Raw genomic sequence first — 21,365 nt, 5'->3', positions numbered from 1 at the left:
GGGAGTAAGTCCAAATTGGTAAGCTCTCTCCTTATAATCCTGATCAGGATAATGTAAAATGAATTTGGTAGCTCGTCTTTGGACTCCTTCCAACATTTGGATGTTATGTTTGGATGTACCGCTCCAAAGACAGCTACCATACTCAAGATCACTCCTGATCAGGGAACTATAAAGAGTTCTGGTTACTTTTACTGGGGCATTGAACCCTACTGTACGCATGATCATGCCCATCTTACGATTGCATTTTTTGACAACTCTATTAATATGGGTATCCCAGACAAGTTTAGTTGATATGTCAACACCCAAATCTTTGATGGTATCAATTTTACAGAGAGTTGTGCCATTCATATTATAATCATAAAGGATGGGTTTCCTGCATCTTGTCAAGGAAATGACCTGGCATTTGGAAGGGTGAAAATTAAGCTCCCAGGTATTACTCCAAATACCTGGTCAAAGTTTCGGAAACTTCGTAATCGCCTGAAAAATCTGATTGCTGTTAAATATGACCAGTTCATTGATGATTTTGGGTCTACGCTTCTGGAAAATCCAAAACGTTTTTGGTCATTTTTTAGATCCAAAACCAGATCAAAATCCTTGCCCCAGGTCATCAGTGATACCAATGGTGTAACTGCTTCCACTGCTAAAAAAAAAGGCTACTCTCTTTAACAGTTATTTCTTTTCTGTATTTACCAAACCAAAGAATGATCTGAACTTTCCAAATATTCCCATCTTTGAACATGAATCATTGGGCAATTTTGAACTTCAAAATGATGATGTACTTGATATTCTGAAAAATTTGAATGTTTCCAAAGCATCAGGCCCGGACGGTATATCACCACGTGTCCTAAAGGAATGTGCATATCAAATTGTATCTCCCTTATGCCATATTTTTAACTTGTCTCTGAGTGAAGGTAAATTACCTCAGGAATGGCTTGAAGCCAATGTAATACCGGTTTATAAAAAGGCCGACAAACAACAGGTTGGAAATTACAGGCCAGTATCTTTACTTTGTATGTGGGAAGATCATGGAGAGAGCAATTGTCAACTTGGTTTTTCCTCATATAAAAGAGAGGCTCTATCATCTTCAACATGGCTTTATAAAAGGGCGTTCCACTGTCACTCAGTTGCTTGAAGTTTTCATGAAGTCAGTGCAGCCTTGGACAACGCTGGGCAGGTCGATATGGTTTATCTTGATTTTTCCAAAGCGTTCGACAGTGTTAGTCATAAATTACTCTTATACAAACTCAGGTCTTTTGGTTTTCATTCTGGTCTACTTAATTGGTTTCAAGCTTATCTTACAAATCGACACCAACGTGTTGTTGTTGATGGCGTCCAATCTGATTGGCTTCCAGTGGTTTCCGGGGTTCCACAGGGCTCTCATCCTTGGGCCACTCCTTTTTGTTTTATACATAAACGACCTGCCCAGTGTTGCCCAACATTCTAAGATTGCTTTATTTGCCGATGATGCTAAGTGTTTTATTAATGTAAAAAACCTTCAGATTGTGAGCAGCTTCAGTCAGACTTAAATGCACTAGTCAATTGGAGTAATCAAGGTGAATGTAGCGAAAGGCATGAGGAAAAGGGGCGGATTTACCACAGGGCCAGATGGGCCCGGGCCCAAGGCCAAATTGCCCTATGCAGTGTGTATCTTCCATTTTAGCCGAATAACACCATGTTTCATTGGGCCAAAATAATGTGCAAAATTTTCTAAAATTTCTCTCCGCTAAAATCTAAAAACTTGGCCACATGAGTGCACATGCTTTCCTTGCGGTGCGTTTGGGGGCCTCCAAATTTTGGCCTGGCCCAGGGCCCCCCAAAAGGTAAATCCGGCCTGGGAAAGGTAGAACTAAAGGTCTAGATTCCAGGGTCTAGATTCAAGACTCGCTTCCTCTGACAGGTTCGCGCTAGTCCCAAAGGCATGGTATGAAGTATATCTATAACAATAGAGGGCAGTATTACTACTATACGTCTAGTAACTTTCAGGGCGCACTGCACTAAATCCGATTGAACTATTAAATGTTGTTCAACTAGTGTTTTTGTCACAGTTTTTTGTGAAACGGAGGAGTCAAACTGAAATTTGTATTGTTAATTCGTCATGTGGTACAATCATAATTCAACGTGAATATAACAAATGAAAGTTAGACATAAATACAATAATACACAGTCACAGAAACATGCCGTGGCTCCGGAACCGGGGTCCGGCAGGCATGACCCCGACGGTGAGCCGGACCCAAGCCCCCCGGGCCAAGCCCCCCCCCCCAGATGAAATTCATAATTTTAAGGTAAATTCATAATAATTTAAAGATAAAGTGCCAACGCCTGGTTCTACCCTAACCATATTATAAGATTATAGCGCTAGCCACCTAAGTGAGCAAGTCCTGCATGCAGTAAGCATGATGTTGGTTTTTTAATCAAACTTACGTGTGCTTCATCTCTGTTAAAAGATGCATTTATACGCCAACCAAATAAATCATCCTCCATTCATAATTTGGCCCACATGTACATGTCTCATGGACCTCTAGAAACTGATCGTGTACGAATATTCTTTGTTATTCAAGTGGGACAGTTTCCATGAAGATGCCCCATAAACTTTACATATTCACAGCAATAGGCCTAAACATAATTATAATATCATCAACTACGATACATGAACTATGATGTTGAAAACCATAGTAAAATTATTACAAATATCAAAGAACCGGTGAATAAACAATCAATAAAAATGCAAGACTGTAGTTATCTACTAGATCTCTTTTCCTATAAATAATTAAAGAGCTTGATTTATACCAAATATTTTAAAGAACGTATCAATGCTTTTTCACCATTTTGTAGTTAGGGGCTGTGCAATAATTATGAGCACGGGGGGGTAAAATTTCCGAAAGGCCCGCCAAAATCGTTTCCCCCGCGCACTTTCTTCACTCCGCGCCTTAGTTCCAGCAATGAATAATTTGTCTTGAGTCTGTGTATGTGGAGGAGGGGGGGGGGTCATAAAAATTTTCGACCCAAGATAGGGGGAAGCTTGACAGGGGTGTCGTAAAAAAATTTGCCTGAGATAGGGGGGTCATAAAAATTGACTCCGGTCACCGACATATTTAGGACCCCCTCTTCCGAAGAAAATGCCAGCCCCCTAGAGTATGCAAAGTTTGTACAGGAGGGTGAAAGTGCATATAGGAACAATGCCAAAAACTACGTCACGCCGGTCACGCTATTGTTCGACTTAAACTACATCATTCGCCATTTTGTAAATATTAACGCATGATCGTTGCTTTGAAGTTTCCACCGGATAGTCTGTGGATAGCGCAAGAGCATGCTTTGACCATGCGCAAAAAAATGAATATCATGAAGATGTTTAAGATTGATTCTTAGATGTTTCAAAATTACCGTCATATTGCATAGATTCATCAAAGAATGGTTTGAAGTACTAACCTTATTTAGTAATTTTAAAAAATCGGGAGAATTTTACAAAATCAATGTTTTTACCTGTCGGTATTACAACTCGTGAAACACATTAGTGATGTGCCTGGGTGACCTAATCTACTAACCTTTAACGTTTCCTCTATGAACTCTAACCCTCCTGCAATATGGCGCCTATTGTCTGGAGTTAAACTACATCATTCGGTGTGTTACGTAATAGCTACGATGCCTATCCCTGCCTATCCCTTTAGGCCAATTACAATTGATCCTTAGTTTCCTGTTTCCCTCGCGCGTCCAAAATCAAGAATGGAAAAATATTTAATTATTTTATTTTTATTTAGGTATTTTCATCTTTTAATTGACTTTTTAATTACTTTTATTTGCTAATATCTGTTTTTGATCATCTCAACTTTGATTATGAATATAAAACAAGAACATTGTAGGGTCCCCAACTAGTATTAATGTAAAAAATCAATTATAAAGGTAAAATAATTAAATCCGTAGTCTTAGTCAAAATGACCAAATGGACTGTTGATAATAGTCACAACTACATTTTCAAAATAAAGAAAGTAATAGATAATTAATAATTAATAGATAATTAATAATTAATAATTAAAAGTCACCTCGTCCTTTATTTTCACACTTGAAACAGGAAACTAAGAATTAATTGTGAAGGGCCTTATATCCCTGGTTTGTATCGATATCGGTTGTATCGGAGTATCGAGTATCGGATATCGCCCAACACTAAATTTCTCAAAAAAGAAAATGGCGGCATAGTGCAAAAAAATTTATTCGCCGAAGGTTTTAAAATAATGAAATTTTCTTAAATATGTATCTCCGATGATCATCATACATGCTGCATTTGTTGTAAGTAGTTTATTCCATTCGGAGCTTGTGTATTAGGCTTAGTTTATTGAATAGTCTGTAAATTAAAAGGGGCGCAACATGTAAGTTTTTGTGCTGCGAAAAAAAACACCGGTGATGGGTGACGAATTCGGCATCCATGCCCATTAGCTCAGTTCCTGTTAGCCCAGACAGGGTCTAATTCTGCATAAAACTGGGCAACGTTATTTCTATAGATCTGCTGCGCATTCAAATTGCATTGTATTGCATCGTTATTTCATTTGTGTCTATGCTAATTATGTTTACACAACATGAACTCACGTGTTTTCAAGCAAATTCGCCGATAATAGGTGATCAAAAGCGATCGGAATGTTACAAAAGTACAGATCGCATTCAGCTTACTTCATATGAGATTAATAATTTGTCTTGGTGTTTGCGGAATGCCATGCAGTAAAATATTAATACGTTGCAATTCATGATTGACAACTAACAATCGGGCGTGTCCTTCAGATCCTCCACTGTCAATTTCTTATCCACTCACTAATCCTCACAAAAGCTTTGTGTTGATTACGAATGTGTGGAGGCAAATTGCAATAAGTACAATGAAATAATGAGTAGGGCGGGCTCCGAGGCGGGTTTCTTCTTCATCTTACGTAACAGTAATATTGTTCTCCAAAAAACCCGGAAGCTTGTCGTTTGGAGCTCTAGCTGAAATACAGCAAGATAATGTAAGATAGTAAATGTAAACCTGTATTTTAGCTAGAGTATCTCGAGCTATGTTAGCCCTAGAACTCTGGCCATAGTATCCGTTTTTACTTCTACTAGGGCCAGAGGCACTACATTGATAAATGCTTGATCGAACCAATACAAAAATGAAATGTGTGTAGATATATGAGAGGCAAACCTTCTTCTAATTTAGTGGATGTGTGATTTGCATAATAAACATGATAAATAAAAGAAAATTGCCATTTCATTCCAGCGCATACTACTGGCAGTGCGTGCACTATGCTCGCCAATTGTAAATACTACACGGAGTATCGCGCTCGACGTGTGTACACATAAGCTGACATCCACGGGATAGCAAGCAGTCGATCGATGAACTCTGAATAAAACAGGGTCGAGACGACTAGTGCCGTACTATTACGCCGACTTTCGTATTCGGCGAGGAGGACGATTTCGACCTCCTGGTTTGTTTACAAACAGAGAGGTAGACAAAAGACCGTCCGCTTGTCCAAACACTCAAGTATCAGAAGGATGGTCCACAATAGCGTGATTCACGTAACATGAATAGGGATTAAAAAGCTGTCATGTAGAACCATGTGCTTCTATTGTCCAATTTGCCATCAAGATTTCATATGGAAACAGTTCAGACCCAGTACAGGATCATGTCAGAAATTAATATTTTGTTCTGGGTCTGATTATTCGGACTAAGAATTCGACCTGGTTTTTATATAAAAAGTTAAATTTTACTGTTATTAAACTGCACTTCAGGCATAGTCTTTTACTAGTCCTGCCAGCAAGACTTCAGTCTTTTATATTAGCCCTAGAGCTCTGGCCATAGTATCCGTTTTTTACTTCCACTAGGGCCAGAGGCACTTACATTGACAAATTTGTTGGACATACTTGAACGACTCCAGTACAAAAACTGAAATCATTTCAATGCTTGATCGAACCAATACAAATGGTCGCATGTCATAAGTTGGGTATGCAAAAAGGGTGGAGGGATTACACTTTTCTGAAAATTCCGATACAAATTTGATTGGCTTTCCGTAACCCCATATCCTACAGCAGCACTTGGTTGATACCTCATTTTAAGCCTAATGTTATACTCTTTCAGTCTACTGAAGCAAATAATTATACATTATTCAGTAAAAAAATCACATCAGTTGAAATGAAAAATGCCAGGGGTGGAGAAGCAGGCGGATGTGGAGCAGGCGGATGCGGGAGTGTGCAATAGGGCCTAGGGCCAATTCCCACGTTACGGACGTTACAGATACATGCAACTTGCAACTTTTAAGTGAATAGCACACATGTTTGCTGTTAGGGTAACACTTTATTTATTAGTATGCTACTGGTACGTACACTCTAATGTTCAATATAATGAAGCAATTTTGTTTTGGCTTTCTTAGTTAATTAGCTACAGAAATTAGAAACAAGCATTACGGACGTTACGCGAAAGTGCCTGCCTTTTTGACAGATGGTACATATCCTTTTATCTCCACTCAGTTCTGTGTTTTATTTTTTTCTGTTAACTATATTGAGTAAGCCCTGACTCCATTCTATGTAAACAGGAAAAGCAAGTTTGAAATTAATACTCCTGTATCGTCCTACACTGTTGATTTAGTGTTACGGACGTTACATTTTATGTCAAATGTAACGTCCGTAACGTTTTTCATAATGAAAAAAAACTGTCAAGGTACTTCCTAAGATTTTTTTCTTTATTATCTTGCAGTAGGTCTGACATCAATCTATGGAGGCATGATTAGCTAGTTTGAAATAAATGCTCCTGTTTTGAGCAATAATGTTCCAAAATTTTGTTAAAAATTTCCAAAAGGCACTTTTGGCATGGAATTGGCCCTATGTGAAAATTCACATGTCAGCATGTCAAAACTACTGGTTACTTTTTCAAATCTAGTGAGGGTATGATGTATTGACAGCTTTGAATGTTGAATTTGTACAGACCGTGAAGACATGGACGATCATCTGCGGCATATCCTTTGAAGCTATGATCGTCTCACCTAAACACAAAGGCAAGATAGTCTTCAAACCTGCCATCGAATCGATTTACCGTATAAAAGGTCAATAACCTAACTCTCGTCCACTCAATTGCATCATCAGTCGCTATCCAATGGAATTTTGTGCTCTTGAGCATCCGTGCAAGCATGACGTTGAGACCAAGGCTTATATAACGCAAATTGAAACTCATTCAATGCCAGAGTAACAGGTAGCGGTAGATAAATCAAACGGTGAATATATGTATTTATTTAATTGACTTGAAACTGCAGCAAATAAGCGTGTTTTACCGTTTCATTTCTTGTAACTATAATTGTTTTGTGACAACAGAGTTTACATTGCAGTCGTAACTGTGTCAGAGACAATGTGTGTACTTCGATTGAATGCCGCTTCTTTCAAACACGCTAATCCAGCAGGTGCGAGCGAGGCGACCATGGTCTCAGCATAATGTGCCATTTCTATAGAATTACGATCCAGACGACCGTCCATCTCTTCACGGTCTATGATCTGTACAACTAAAACAATTACTGACTACTTAAGGTGGCACTACACCCCATGATAAATTTTGTGACTAATTTTGCATTTTTCTCAAAAATAACTAAATATTGGTAAAAAAAGTTATGTATATATTAGAGAGAAAAGAAATATAATTACCTCACTGAAATTTCAATGATTCAAGACAAGTGGTTCATTATGTTAAGAAATGAGGTACATTCTAGCGGCACCTCTTTTCTTATCATAAATAATGCACTGCTTGTCTTGAGTCATTGAAATTCAAATGTAGTAACTGGATTCCTTGCCCCTATATTTATAATATAACTTTTGTTACCAGTGTGTTATTATATTTTGAGAAAAATGCAAAAATAGTCACAAATTTATCAAGGGGTGTAGTACCACTTTAAGAGGTAGGCCTATTATGTTCCATTTTTTTCATTTTTAATGAAATCCTCTAGTTGACTTTCAGTATTTTTAGCAACATACTAATGTACATTTCTCTTCTTGATATTCATTTCCTCAATAATAGAATAACCGTCTCGCTAATCACTCGTAAAAATGTCATTGACCTTCACAATGTAATTAACATACGTACAATTATTTCAAATAGTTTATTTGAAGCATTGATGTATTGAGAACATATCCTCCAAATCTGATGACATTTTTGCATAAAATAAAAATTTTAGAGTCATTTTTGTAATTGAGGTCCGATTTGAGAAAAATGCATTTGAAAATTGAGATTAAGCGTTATCTCAAAAATTAAGCATGTGTTAAGGTTAAAAATGGTGTTAATTATTAGAGGTTGTCAATATATCAAAAAATAAATTTTTTGTCATTTTTGACCATGTAATGGAAATTGTACCCAACTTATGACATGCGACCAAATGTGTGTCAGGTCACTAATTAACATGATAAAACCCACTTGAGAACACACAATCGCCAGTCATTTCTAAAGATGTATTTATACTCAATCGCTTTTGCAGAAACCTGAATCGCACCCATGATCAGTGTACTAAATCGCCGTCATATTTGCCTCCTGAGCATGCGCATGATTTGCTGTTTTTCAAAAGCGACACTTAGGCTATTATTGACACCCTCTGTCGGTCAACGTTCTCTAGAATTGCACACATAACTTTAACTTGTGCAGTTAACAACAATGATTCAGTCTGATGATGAGCAACCCATGGGTATAAACACAGCTTTACACAATGACTAATTTACATAGGCACAAAAGACCGTGTTCATGTACCGTTACTCAGCCAAACATGGCAGAGTAGGTCCCGGATGTTCGGTACATGTTCCTATCTCCTCAATGTTATACCTTTCCAACAAGGAAAGAGATACGAAAAACGCACGTCTAATCTTTATCAATTTCCATAATGACATACGGACTCAGTAATCAGATAATGTCATAATGTTAAATAAAGGTTACTGAGTTACAGTTACTGGAACTAAGTCTTTTACGTGGTATTTTAGTACACCACTGGGCATTATGCAAAAGTAGAAATTGAGTAAAATTGAGGGCGCCGCTGTGAACAAATCACACATGGCTTTAACACATTTGCTAGTCAGCCAAATTCGCCTAGAAACAATACATATTTACATAGAAATTTGAAAGAACAGATTGGACAGCCTGGTCAAGTAAAGAAACCTACTTCACTTGACCCATATATATGGTTTTTATGGTGGTGAGAGTTTGAGACACCCGACAGTTGCTTTTATGCAGGATACATATATAGTAGAGGTGTGATGAGTTGGTCAAAGATGTTGTTGAGTGTTACAAATCACCATCGCTTTTAGTTGGAATTGTTCAAACGAACATTTGAAGAATTCACAGAATGAAGTTCTCTGTCTAACAAATCAAAATAGTTCTTGGAGGCAGATACAGGGTAGGCCTGGCATTTTCGGGTAATTTGTGCCCGGGTACCTGGTGCATTTTTCGGGCGGGTAACCGGGTACCCGAAATTGCAACAACAAAAAATTCAATTTTTTCTTTAAGTTAAGTATTTTTTCGGTTTTGTAGTGTCCCTGGACCTAGACTTAAATGGTAGGATCATTCATGGTTGACCTACAAATTTGCACGATGTTTTGTGTTTTTAATATGAAAATTGATACTTTGTTTTCATGTCATATTCTATTAATGATATCAAAATGCATTCAATTTTCAAATTCAATTTTTTTTTTTTTTCGGGCACCCGGGCAGGGTATTTCCTGCCGGGGTAATGTAATCTCGGCGGGTACCCGCGAGCCCGCCCGAAAATGCCAGCCTTAATACTGGGATGTCTTTTTCTTCCAGAAAATCAAAACTATTCCCTCGCCTGTGGGGACGCATAATGGTAGATAGAGTAGACACCCCTGGGCAGATAATTGGAGTTAATATCAATGTATTTATTCTGTACAGGTCTAGACGTGCTTGGAAACAGTCTCAGTTCACGGGGAGGTTTGAAGGTGAAGGTAAGCCTTTCACACTCAGTATAATATAAAGAGAGTTAGTTGTCTCATCTCACAAGGCAAAAAAAAAAAAGATTGTTCGCTTGTCCTCCAGAACTTTTTCAGAATTGGGTCGGTCGGTCTTTAAAAAAAAAAAAAAAATTTAAAGGTCATAGCCAAAACATGACTGTATGCCTTTAATTAGCTTAATAAATTATTAGCCCAAATTGTTGTGCATTGGGATATTTCTCTACTGTATACCACTTCATTCATGTTTTTAAAACAGTTTAAAAGTGTGTAGAAACTGTAAAAAAACAACTTTTCAGGGCAGGATGCCAAAAATGTTAACAGAAAAAAAAGACACTTTTTCTGGAATTTCCAAAATGAGTGCAGTTGGTATTCATTTGTACAGTAAAACAAAAAGAAAAACTTTTTCCAGATTTTCCAAATTAGGGTCGGTCGGTGGAGGATAAGAAAACAATCTTTTTTATGGCCTAAGTTGGAGACGGGAGCCATTTGGCCCCCAGAAACTCTAAAATGGCCTCTGGTTCCATCTCAATTTTAGTTGACCAGAGGGCACTTTTCTCACAAAAATGGCTCCCTGGATAGTGACCCAAATATATCAAATACAAAGCAACTATGAGAAAGGTTTTTTTAACACAAGTCTCCACATACATAACACGACAGCCAGTGAAAAAAATTCACTGACCATCCAGGATTTGAACCTGGGATCTTCGGATCACCGGACCGATGCTCTACCAACTGAGCTAATGAGTCAGATGGAGAAGAGCAGTGATGTTATTATCTATAGGCCTTCAGTTCAATCTGCCCTCTATCATCTTCTCATCCAAGAAGCTTTAAGAAAGAGCAAAGCAACTAGTGCTTATTTAACTCATCCAGCACATCTTTATTGAATTTGTTGAACCAGGTGCCATTATGTACTAAAAGTAGTCTCTGGCCCGTCACTCCTTATTTTCAGCTCTGATCACAAGGATCTCAGTAGCGTCTACAGCCACATTAGTCTGCAGGTTTTTGCTGCAGTTAGAAAACTACTGTTTTTATCCCTTTGCAAAAACAGTTTCCCCAGTTTTTGCCAGTAAAAATGGCAAAAACTAAAAAAGTTACTGCCGGGAGGCAAAATTAGATTGTCAAACAAGGCCTTAAAATCTAATTTTTCCCACAGTGGCTGCTAACCACAGGGAGGGGGTCACAGTGTCCCCCTCCCTGTGGCTATGCCACCGACTACGATCTCAAACATGCTCATATGTTTGTACATTCAGTCACAAAATGACCTTTGAAAAACTTGTCAAAATTTCCACATTTTTAGCCCGTTTTGGAGAATTTTTGCCACATTTTACTTATTTTTCCTGCTTTTTCAGAAAGTTCCTGTTAATTGTCATGGAAATCTATTTTCATGCCTGGTACATTTTGATCACTTTTTCATTGGGAAAAAATATGGGGGTGTTTTTTAGGGAGGAGGTTTTAAGTAAATTTACATTAAAACATCATTTTCTCAAGGAAACGTGTCATGATATTTGTGTGCAAAAGCCAATTTAGCGCTGTGGGATTCATGTGGAAATTGTTAGGTCTTTGGCATTTATGAGAAAAACCACAATAATAATGTTTCTAAACCAAGTTTCTATGATGTTCTTGTTGCATTCCTTTTTCAGTTTCGCCCCCTGCTCCCGCCGCTATGCCTAGTTCCCGGAAACGCAAGCGTAGTTCCTCCCCACAACCTGAGCAAGAAGCAAGCACATCAACATCAAAGCGGGACAAAAGAGGGCGTAAAACAAAAATTGTTGAGGAACCTGAACCTGAACAAGAAGGTATGTATGCTGGTCATGCAACTGGTCTTCACTCGCCCATCAATAAAGAGTAACATGGTTTGTGTGTATGTTTATTATATATTGTCTTCCCTCCCCCTCAAGGGGAAGGAAATCAAGGTAACATTTCTAGTGTAGCCATCTTGCAACAACCTGAGCTAAAAATGCCATCAAAGGAAAGGTTACACAGGTTAGAAGTCCAAATGATCATTACGGTAGTCCAAAAACCAAAAAAAGTTTAAAAATCCTAATCATTACCCTAACCTACATGTATAACCTAAGTGCTAATCTGAACCCTAACCTTAACCCTAATAATAATTCCAACTCTGATCCTAATGATAATCCTAACTCTGACCCTAAGCCTGGCCAAACCCTATCCTAACACTAATCCTAACCTTATCCCTAACCCTAATCCTAACCTAAAATAGCCTAAACCTTAACTTAACCCTTTTTGGACTAATGACCATTTGGACTTGTGGTTCCAAAAACCTAGGTGGTTTGTGACTCCATGGGTCCCAGTAGGTGTGGGGGATAGGGGAATCCCTCCACACATTTGGGCATATCCCCTTCATTTTGCCCTGAAAATGATTGGAAAGTTTACTATTTTGAACAAAATATTTTACTTCCTAGGCACATTTAACCGCCTATGCCCCTATACAAGCGCTCACCCAGTGACTTTACAACAAGCAAACTGATATCAGTTTATTAACTGCCCATGCAAATCTGAATCATGGTCTGAAACATATGACACAAGCCTTTTTTACATCTTGTTGGTAAACAATGTAAAAAATAAGCGCCCACCCAAAATGATTTTGTTAAGCACCCTGGGTTGTTAATGGAATGAATACGGTACCTCAGTAGAATGAGAGCTGATCATGACTTGGTCTTTTTAACCATTCATTTTACTCACAATGTTGCCAAATATTTAACTGCATAGTCATCATCATGTCTGTATTGGACCTACTCCTAGGACGTAGTATTATAATTACCGTTAATTAAGTTACTAATTAAATCATTACACAGAGCAATTGTAGGTATTATTTCTGCAATGTGCTAAGTCAGTGTGATTAGAATTTGTAAGATAACATGTAGCCTCAGGTTTAGGCCTAAAAGGATTTTGGGAAGTACCGGTAACAGCTTAAAATATTCCTCTATTTGTTGTGAGTATTTAAATAATGGAAGTCATGTTGGTGTCTTATACTGTCTTTCATGATGTTCAATGCAAACCGTAGTGTGGCAAAGGGGGGGCAGTTGCACCCCTATGTGGACCATCTTGCCCTCCTGTTGATTGCTGGTCCCCATGATAATTAAGATTTGTACATGTAGGCATTTTCATCAAAAGATACTTTCCCCGCTACTGCTGGACAAATTCTGACTACGCCATCATGAGAACCCATTGGTCTATATATAGTGCCAACTTGCCAAGTCATGTGATATGTCAGAAATAGCAATTCACTTTACCATGGATGGTTTTATTAATTAAGTGTTATATCATGGTGTTTGTTGATGCAAAAAGCAAGATTTTAATCAGATGACTTAATTAATAATGAAAGGCAATTAAGATGGTAATTAATTAGGAAAAATTATGTGGTAAATTAATATTATGTAGGTCATGGACATGAATAAACAGGCTCTTACTGACAAATTCAACCACATTTGTCAATTTTTTGCCCCATGTTTGGTCATTGTCAGGACATTTTGCTCTTTACCGCCCCCATTTTGTCCCTGAAAATTTTCGGGGACAACCTGCCTCCTGGCTACGCCACTGAGCATGACATGATGAAACCAAATGGGGCTACCTGAATGAATCTAGGTAAAGCTGCATTTAAAATCTACACCCCCTGTGTGGAAGATTCAAGTCAAGTTTTCTATATTGGTATAGATTGCAACTGGAATAGCCTGGGCAGTTAACCAATCAGGGGCATTGTCAGAAAAGTAAGGGTACCCATGGGCTTAATTTAATGCTGTGCATGCTAGCCATAGGCTTCAACATAAAAACCACTGAACCAATACTAGGCTTGTTTGTACTCACTTTAATGCATTTTACATGCTGATTCCAAATATGGTCATGAACATTTATAATTCTGAATTTTTTAATTTAATTTTTTTTTAAATTACCTGCGTGCAGAGTGTTAAAAGTGTCCCACATTTCCAAACACAAAATGTCCATATCATATTTCAATTCATGGTTCTGCAACTAACTGCTATAACTGCAGACAGTAAGTTGAACAAAACAATAAAAAAACCTCATGAAGATACTGTATCCCACTATGCAATATGTGCCTAAAAAATTTGATTGTCAGTTGACATACATGTAGATCCTGCCTCCAATGGGTAGGGTCGGTCAGTCTTTTTTTTTACAATAATAAATTTTAATAATGTTTTTTTACAGTCATAGCCAAAACACGTATGCATGATAAGTTTAATAAATAGCCCCAATAGGTTAAATTGGGATATTTCTCTACTTTATACCACTTCTTTCATGTTTTTAAAATAGTTTAGAAGTGTGAAGAAACTGTTTGATAAACTTAAGGTGGTACGAAAGGCAAAATCAAGTTGCTCTGATTGAGATTAAAATAGACTTGTTGCAGAGAGATATGCAAAATAATCTTAATTCTAAAATTTGAGCCAAATCGGACAAACAGTTTTTGAGATATTGCTGTTGAAAGATTCTTTGTATTCTATTGTTTTTTGCCAATATATTGATGAAGTTAATGAAGAAAATTGGCAAAATGTGCTCATTAATATTAATTTTTGCCAATATTTTCCCAATATTTTATGAATAAACCTTCATACTACTTTTACCTTTAAGAATTTTGATCTGACACTTTGCCAATGTGTCTCTATGACCTAAACCTTTAATATGTGATTTTCCCGCAAATCTAATTTGCATATTTGCATAATTAATTAGCCTTAAGTATAATGCTAATTAATTATGCAAATTTGCAAATTAGATGGGCGGGAAAATCACATGGTAATGTTTTAGGCCATAGAAACACATTGGCAAAGTTTCATGTCAAAATCATATAAAATAAAAGTAGTATGAAGGTTTATTCATAAGATATTGGTATAATATTGGCAAACATGAATATTCATGAGCACATTTTGCCAATTTTCCTCATTAACTCATCAATATATTGGCAAAAACAATAGAATACAAAGAAACTAAAAACATGCATATCTTGACAACCGTATGTCCGATTTCCTTCAAACAAAAACTATTTTGCTCAGTGTATTTAGCTTAACTTATTCAATCTATTCAAATGGTTCTAAATTCAGTTTCTGTTTTCCAGAAACATCGTTTCGAACCCCCTTAACAGGATGTCAAAAATTTTTGATAGAATAATATTTTTTTCTGGAACTAACAAATTGGGTCAGTATTCTTTTGAATAGTACAAAAAACCAACTTTTTCCAGATTAGGGTTTGTCGGATGAGGACAATCAAAATATTTTTGTTTCTTTTTTTGGCCTCATGGATTGAGAGGAAGGTATGTAGATCCAATCTGATTTTGTTTTTGTTTTTATTTTACACAGAGGTCCAACAACATGAAGTTAGTGCAAGACCAAGTCGTAATCGCAGGAAATCGGCTAAAGTCCTTGAAATCGAGGAAGAGTCAGCAAGCACAGCCTCCGAAAAAGAGACAGAAACACCTCCAAGTACGAGTCGCAGAAAATCAGGAAAAGTTGATAAGGGCAAAGATGTGGCGACAAAGAAGGGGAAAGAGGCTGAGATGAAGAAAGGAAAGAAGGAAGAGGTCGTTGCTCCTTTGACAGTCATCACAAGTAAAGGGAAAAAGGAAAACAACCAGTATCGTATCAAGCCTATTATAGAACCACCAAAGGACGACACAGAGACTGTGGAAAGCGCCCCTGAGATAGCAAGTGGGGAGAGCAGAAGTTCACGGAAAAAGAGGAAAAGTGGCAAGCATGATTTAGATCCACTCCCACCACTTGATATACCATCAGATTCAAATATTACAGTCAAAGAAGATCAAGAAAGCGGGATCAAATTAAAGCTAATTTTATCGCCAAAAGATCGGACCCAAGCTGAGGTTGTTCCTGATGAGCAGACCCCAACAGAGGATAAGAAGAAGAGTAAGCGAGATAGGGAAAGAAAGGAAAGGAGAAAGGAAAGAAGGAAGAAGCACCATCATTACCAGCACCAAAGGAGGACAAATTAAAAGCAAAATTAGTATTTAAAGATCAGGTATTGAGTTTAGACGGCGATAAAGTGACTCACACAGAAAAAGCAAAACCCAGCGATGATACAGTCGCAGAGAAGAGCAAATCCAGGAGTAAATCAAAGAAGAGAAAACATGAAGTCGAATCTCCAGTCGTGGAGGAACATGGGAGTAAGAAGAAAAAGAAGACGGATAAGTCGGAGGAGGTGGAAGTGAAACCGGAAGAAATTAAGATGCCAAAGACTGATAAAAAGAGTAGGAGGAAGAAGGACAGTAAGGAGGCAGCGGGGTCAACACCTCCCGCTGAAAATATTGTGTTTACTGAGAAAACCGACACACCAACATCACCTTCAAAATCAAACAAAAGCAAAGTACATAGAAGTAAACACAAAGACAGACATGGGAAGAAAGGTCATATGGATGAGGTCAAAGGTCATGAGGAAGAGGGCAAAGGTCATAGGGATGAGGTAAAAGATCATAAGAATGAGGTTAAAAGTCATAAGGATGAAATTAACAGTGATGTGGGAAAGGTGGAGAAGAAAGACAAGAAAAAGAAAAAGGATAAAAAGTCGAGAGATAAAAGTAGCATGTCGACACCCTCAAGAACTGATTTGGATATATCACAGGTGTCGATGGATTCTGTGGAGGACACAGACACCTCACTGGTTATAGATGAGTCCCCAGGGATGAGTAAAGGGCACTCGAGTAAGAAGAAGATGAAGGGTGTGGAAATAAAGGAAAGCTCTAAAGAATTGTCACATTCATCGGAGGGTGAGAAGAGGAAGGAGAAATCACGACACAAACATCACAGGTAGGTAGATTTTGGGGAATAACCCATTAGTCTGAAGCACCATTAGTCTGAAAAGAGTTTAAAGTCAGGGTTTAGGGCATTTTACACTTGGTTTCAGAGAAGAACGGCAGTCCCTTGTTCAGATTGACGCGAGTGCCCCAAATGAACGACATACGCGAAGCTTTGTGTACGTTGAGCGACGTTTTGATGTAATCGCCAATTACATTATTGGTCTGTTGTTATGATTGTCCAACGATTAAATTGTTAGATCGGAACCCCACTTCCGTGTTGACGCTGTGCAGGCTCTCAAAATGTAAACAACTGTCGTTCTTCTCTGCTAGCAACTGTAGTTCATTCTCCCAATAAGTCTAAAGATTAATATCATTCATTTAATGATTTACTGCTTCAGGCTAACACCGATTTTCCAGGCAAAATATGCACCACAGAAGTGACAAGAAATACAAAACAAGATTGAAGCAACTTTTCTGAAAGTGTCGTACTGACTCGAGTATAGTCCCACCCCGTTTTTGGGTGAACAATTTTCAAAATGGGGGGGGGGCGAGGTGGGATTATACTGATACTCCAATTTCAATTTATTTAGTTATTTATTTTTTTAGGATTTGGAGTGTCCCTGGACCTAGAGCTAAATGCTAGGATCATTCATGGAATCATAGTTGACTTTTTTAAAGTCAACCATGAATGATCCTAGCATCTATCTCTAGGTCCAGGGACACTTTCCAAAACAGGAAAAAAAAACCTTGTTTAACAGTTTCTGAAATTTTTCGAAAATTTGGAGGTGGGACTATACTCACGTCAGTGTGGTAGTAGTAGCCATGTTTCAACATTTTCCATATTACTCCCAATAACTCATCAAACATACAATGTTACTCATTTATTGTTCCAGGCATGACAAACACCACAGAAGTGACAAGAAATCCAAACACAGAAAGTACCACTCAGAGAGCGGCAGGCACGCATCTGATCATCACGTCTTCAGTTCTCCCAACACCTCGGACACATCCTTCAGCGACCTATCCACCATCAATGCATCTGCTCTTGGGTTTACTGGTATCAGTCCGCCACCTGTACCTGGTGGGTATTCACATGAGAAAAAGAAGAAGTCGTCTTCATCAAAGCAAAAGAAGGGGAAGGAAGATGGTGACAGCAAAGAGAAGGGTAAAGATGTAGAAAAGGTATGGGTTTGAAATCACATTACGTTGTTGGGCAGGAAAAGCCTCTATGTGCTTGTGGCCCCTGAACATGTTTAAAACAAAACTGCCAACCAGTTACATAAGGGGTTTTGATTTAAACATGTTCAGGGGCCAATTACACATAGTATGAGGTTTTTCCTGCCCAACGACGATTTTTAGATACATGCATGTGTTGGGCCGTGTAGGTGTTTGCCAGCAAATGATGACATACACTCGCACTTCACATTGAAACCGTGGACCACTCTGCAATGGGGGGACTATCCTCTGTTCTGCAAACGACTGCAATTGCATGCCTAATGTATTTGCGAGATATGTCCTCTATAGTATGCAATATATAATATCCGCAGTTGCTAGGGTGCTAGGTTAAATTCCATACACACAAAACACAAACAATATGGTGGAAAACATCCTCGGTTTCGTCAATTGAGTACGGATTTAGACGACCATGTTTGCATAGTCCTAAACGGCGTCCATGTTTGGAAGCAATTTCACATGGGTGTGCGTGTGTAAGTAATGACCTGCATACAAGGACGCACATTCCCCCCAAAAAAGTGTTTTTTTTTGTTGCCGTATCAGCTTATTGCAACCAATGTAAAAATGCATAAGACCATGCCTCGTTTGCGGGGGCAGCTCTGTAGGTTTGTATAACTTCAGAGTCTTTCAATTAGGTCCACAGTTTGGAGCAACCTCTTCTGATGGGTATATACTCAAGAGATCTTACCCACCATAATATCTTCTTTAGCCTGCCCTCAATATTGTGCATATTCCATCCGAAACATCTACAAACCCAGAGTGTCTATACTCAGAGAGGATATCTTACCCTTCCCAGTATCCTTTGTAACATGATACGTCACCTGACTCACCTCATTTCATGACACTTCAATTATTTTGTACAGGTTCCATTTTGTTTTCAAACTGAGAATAGACTGGCTTAACATGAGTCGATAGTCAAGAAATAATTTACTCTTTGTCACTAGCGACCCATGTTGTACTAGATGGCAAATCAATACAGAAAATTGAAATGTAATTGAAATGGAAGAAATGCATTGTGGGAAGTGTAAGATATCTCCTCTGGTCTGACTGGGTGAAGATACTAGTTATTAGGTTCAGCGTCGGTATGGTACAGGAAGTTATCGAGCGCTCAGTGTCATACTGGGTTCAACCGAAAACAAATTTATCACACCACTAAGTCATTCTAAATATTGATATAATTAAGTTTTTAAACATTTTAATTGTTGCAAAATAGGAAAAACATTACAAAAATTTCATGACTGTTCCATGTATTACGTATTGTGTGCATTTTACACGCCCGGTTTACGGGAATTGCCTTTATACGCGTACCTGGCCGTATCCGCTTAAATCATGCTTGCGCATTACGCTCTCACTGACTAGATACAAAGCGTATTATACACACTCACTGATTAGATATGAAAATATATCCGGATAGCGGTGTTCTTTGATTTTTCCCTTAGTGGTATGATAAAAAATTTACCCTACCTTACCTTCAATTGGCTGACCAAAATTTTAAGTAGTGTTGACAATTTTTTTGCTATTATGATCATTTTTTAACACCCATTATTATCATATTTCACCATGTAACCGAAGGTCAAGAAGCCACTATCAGCATACATGTTATGGTGCAAAGATACGAGACCAAGTGTGGTAGCAGATAACCCACAAGCTGGTATGTATTATGTAATGTTGAGTGACCCCGCCCCTAGTAGACAGACTCCCAATGTTAGTGTATGTCGTATAAACAAAAGATGCCCAGTCTTAAATACATGTAAGTACCGTATTCGAATAAGAATAATAACAGACTTTGAATTAAAGTTGGTGGGTGCATAGTGAAATTTTTCGGAGGTACACTATTTGTCCTGAATGAGTGACATGCCAATATGGCGGAGTCGGTACTCTTTGCTTCTAATTCATGATTGGTCAAGACATTTCTCATTACGGTTGAGTTTCAAGTTGTGACATCCGTTGTTGAGTCTTCAAACTGATAAAACCAACACAGATTACCTCTTGTTATACAAGCTGTATCAAAATGATTTTTCTTCGATAATCAGTTTTCTTCAACAAAATTCAATATAATATCCACTTAATTTGTAGATTATTTGTATAACAAGTCATAAACTAAACATTCTGGACATTTTGAGAGTATCCAATGTTGCATAAGAGACAGGGGTTTCCATAAAGGTCAAAATTGATGGGTACCAATCATTTTGATACAACCTGTATTGTCATGATTATCAAACCAAATGCTTGTTGCTAAAATGAGGCATGTGTATGATTTGGGGACAAATGGTTGTGTTGCCCTCAGCTACCAACCCTAAATCCTGACAAAATCAGGGTGTTCAAAAATCACTGTTTAAAATTAATACATGTATTTTATTGAAAGACTAGTCTTAAATTGATTATCTATCAAGTATCCGGTACTAGTAGTCAAAGTCCCTAATGAAAGAAGCATTATTGTGGGGATTTTTAAAAACTGAAGGTTTAAAAAAGGGGAAAAAGAACCAATAATTTTTTTTTGGTCTTAGTATTGATTAATCCATTATATGCCCAATGATGTGTGATTTTATTTTTATAGATTTCTCTGCCATCAGTAAACTGATGGGGTTGAAGTGGCACCAGTTAACAGAGAAAGACAAAGCATACTGGCAGAACCTGGCACGCAAGAATATCATTAAACATAAGAACATTCCTTCTTTATCTGTGAATAAGATGTCGTCTGGTAGGGGATCTAGTCATTCTGGTAAGTCAGTTTATCTATGGAATCTTAGTAACAAACACAGGTTTGGGGTTGAGAGGGTGTGTGATGAAGGAAAGGCATACTGGTAGATTATGTCATGCAAACAAGTCATTAAATATGAGAACATTCTTTCATTATCTGTGAATAAGATATTGTCTGGAAGGGGATCTGGACATTCTATATGGCGGCTAGCTAGGTAGACGTCGCAGTGATCGACTCGCGGAGTTTTTGAAAACATTATAGCTTATCTCATTAGTGCCATCGCTTACAACTATTACTATTGTAAACTGTAATTGATCAGGAACAAGTTGCATCTAGTTATACCCATAATGGAAACCAGAGCGAAGAGAACTTTGAGTGAGAAATTTAGTGATATGGCGGACAATTCAAATGCAGGAGTGGCGACCATGGCTACCCCGTGTAGTACGGCATCGTCACCCGTATCATCACCTATGGTCAGCCCGGTCAATACACTGAATACACTGGTCAGTAAGCACAGTGCATGTGAAGTGGAGCCATTACAATCGGCTGGTCAGTCATCCATACCAGGCTCGAAATACAGTAAATTTGAACAGTCAGTCATGGGTTCACTAAAGGAAATATTAGCTGGACAGAAATCGCTAAAACATGAGCTGGATTCCTTCAAAGCTGAGATTACTGCATCTGTACAATACCAGGCAGAGGAAATTAAGG

General features: G+C 38.0%; 1 protein-coding gene across 1 annotated transcript in view; it reads left to right on the top strand.

Moving 5' to 3' along the window:
* Positions 1–4,174: 4,174 nt before the first annotated feature.
* The window catches only part of LOC140145823 (uncharacterized), a 41,013-nt gene continuing 23,822 nt past the window's right edge, over positions 4,175–21,365 (top strand). Inside the window, 8 exon segments of the mRNA XM_072167504.1 lie at positions 4,175–4,281; positions 9,887–9,939; positions 11,586–11,741; positions 15,273–15,901; positions 15,904–16,730; positions 17,614–17,902; positions 19,526–19,604; positions 20,511–20,675. Of these exon segments, the coding sequence (XP_072023605.1) occupies positions 4,268–4,281; positions 9,887–9,939; positions 11,586–11,741; positions 15,273–15,901; positions 15,904–16,730; positions 17,614–17,902; positions 19,526–19,604; positions 20,511–20,675 (2,212 nt within the window). The 5' untranslated portion in view covers positions 4,175–4,267.

Source organism: Amphiura filiformis, chromosome 2 (assembly GCF_039555335.1).
Source record: "Amphiura filiformis chromosome 2, Afil_fr2py, whole genome shotgun sequence".
NCBI lineage: Eukaryota > Metazoa > Echinodermata > Ophiuroidea > Amphilepidida > Amphiuridae > Amphiura > Amphiura filiformis.
The sequence above is the reverse complement of the archived record's forward strand: the minus strand, read 5'-3'. Positions and strand labels throughout refer to the sequence as shown.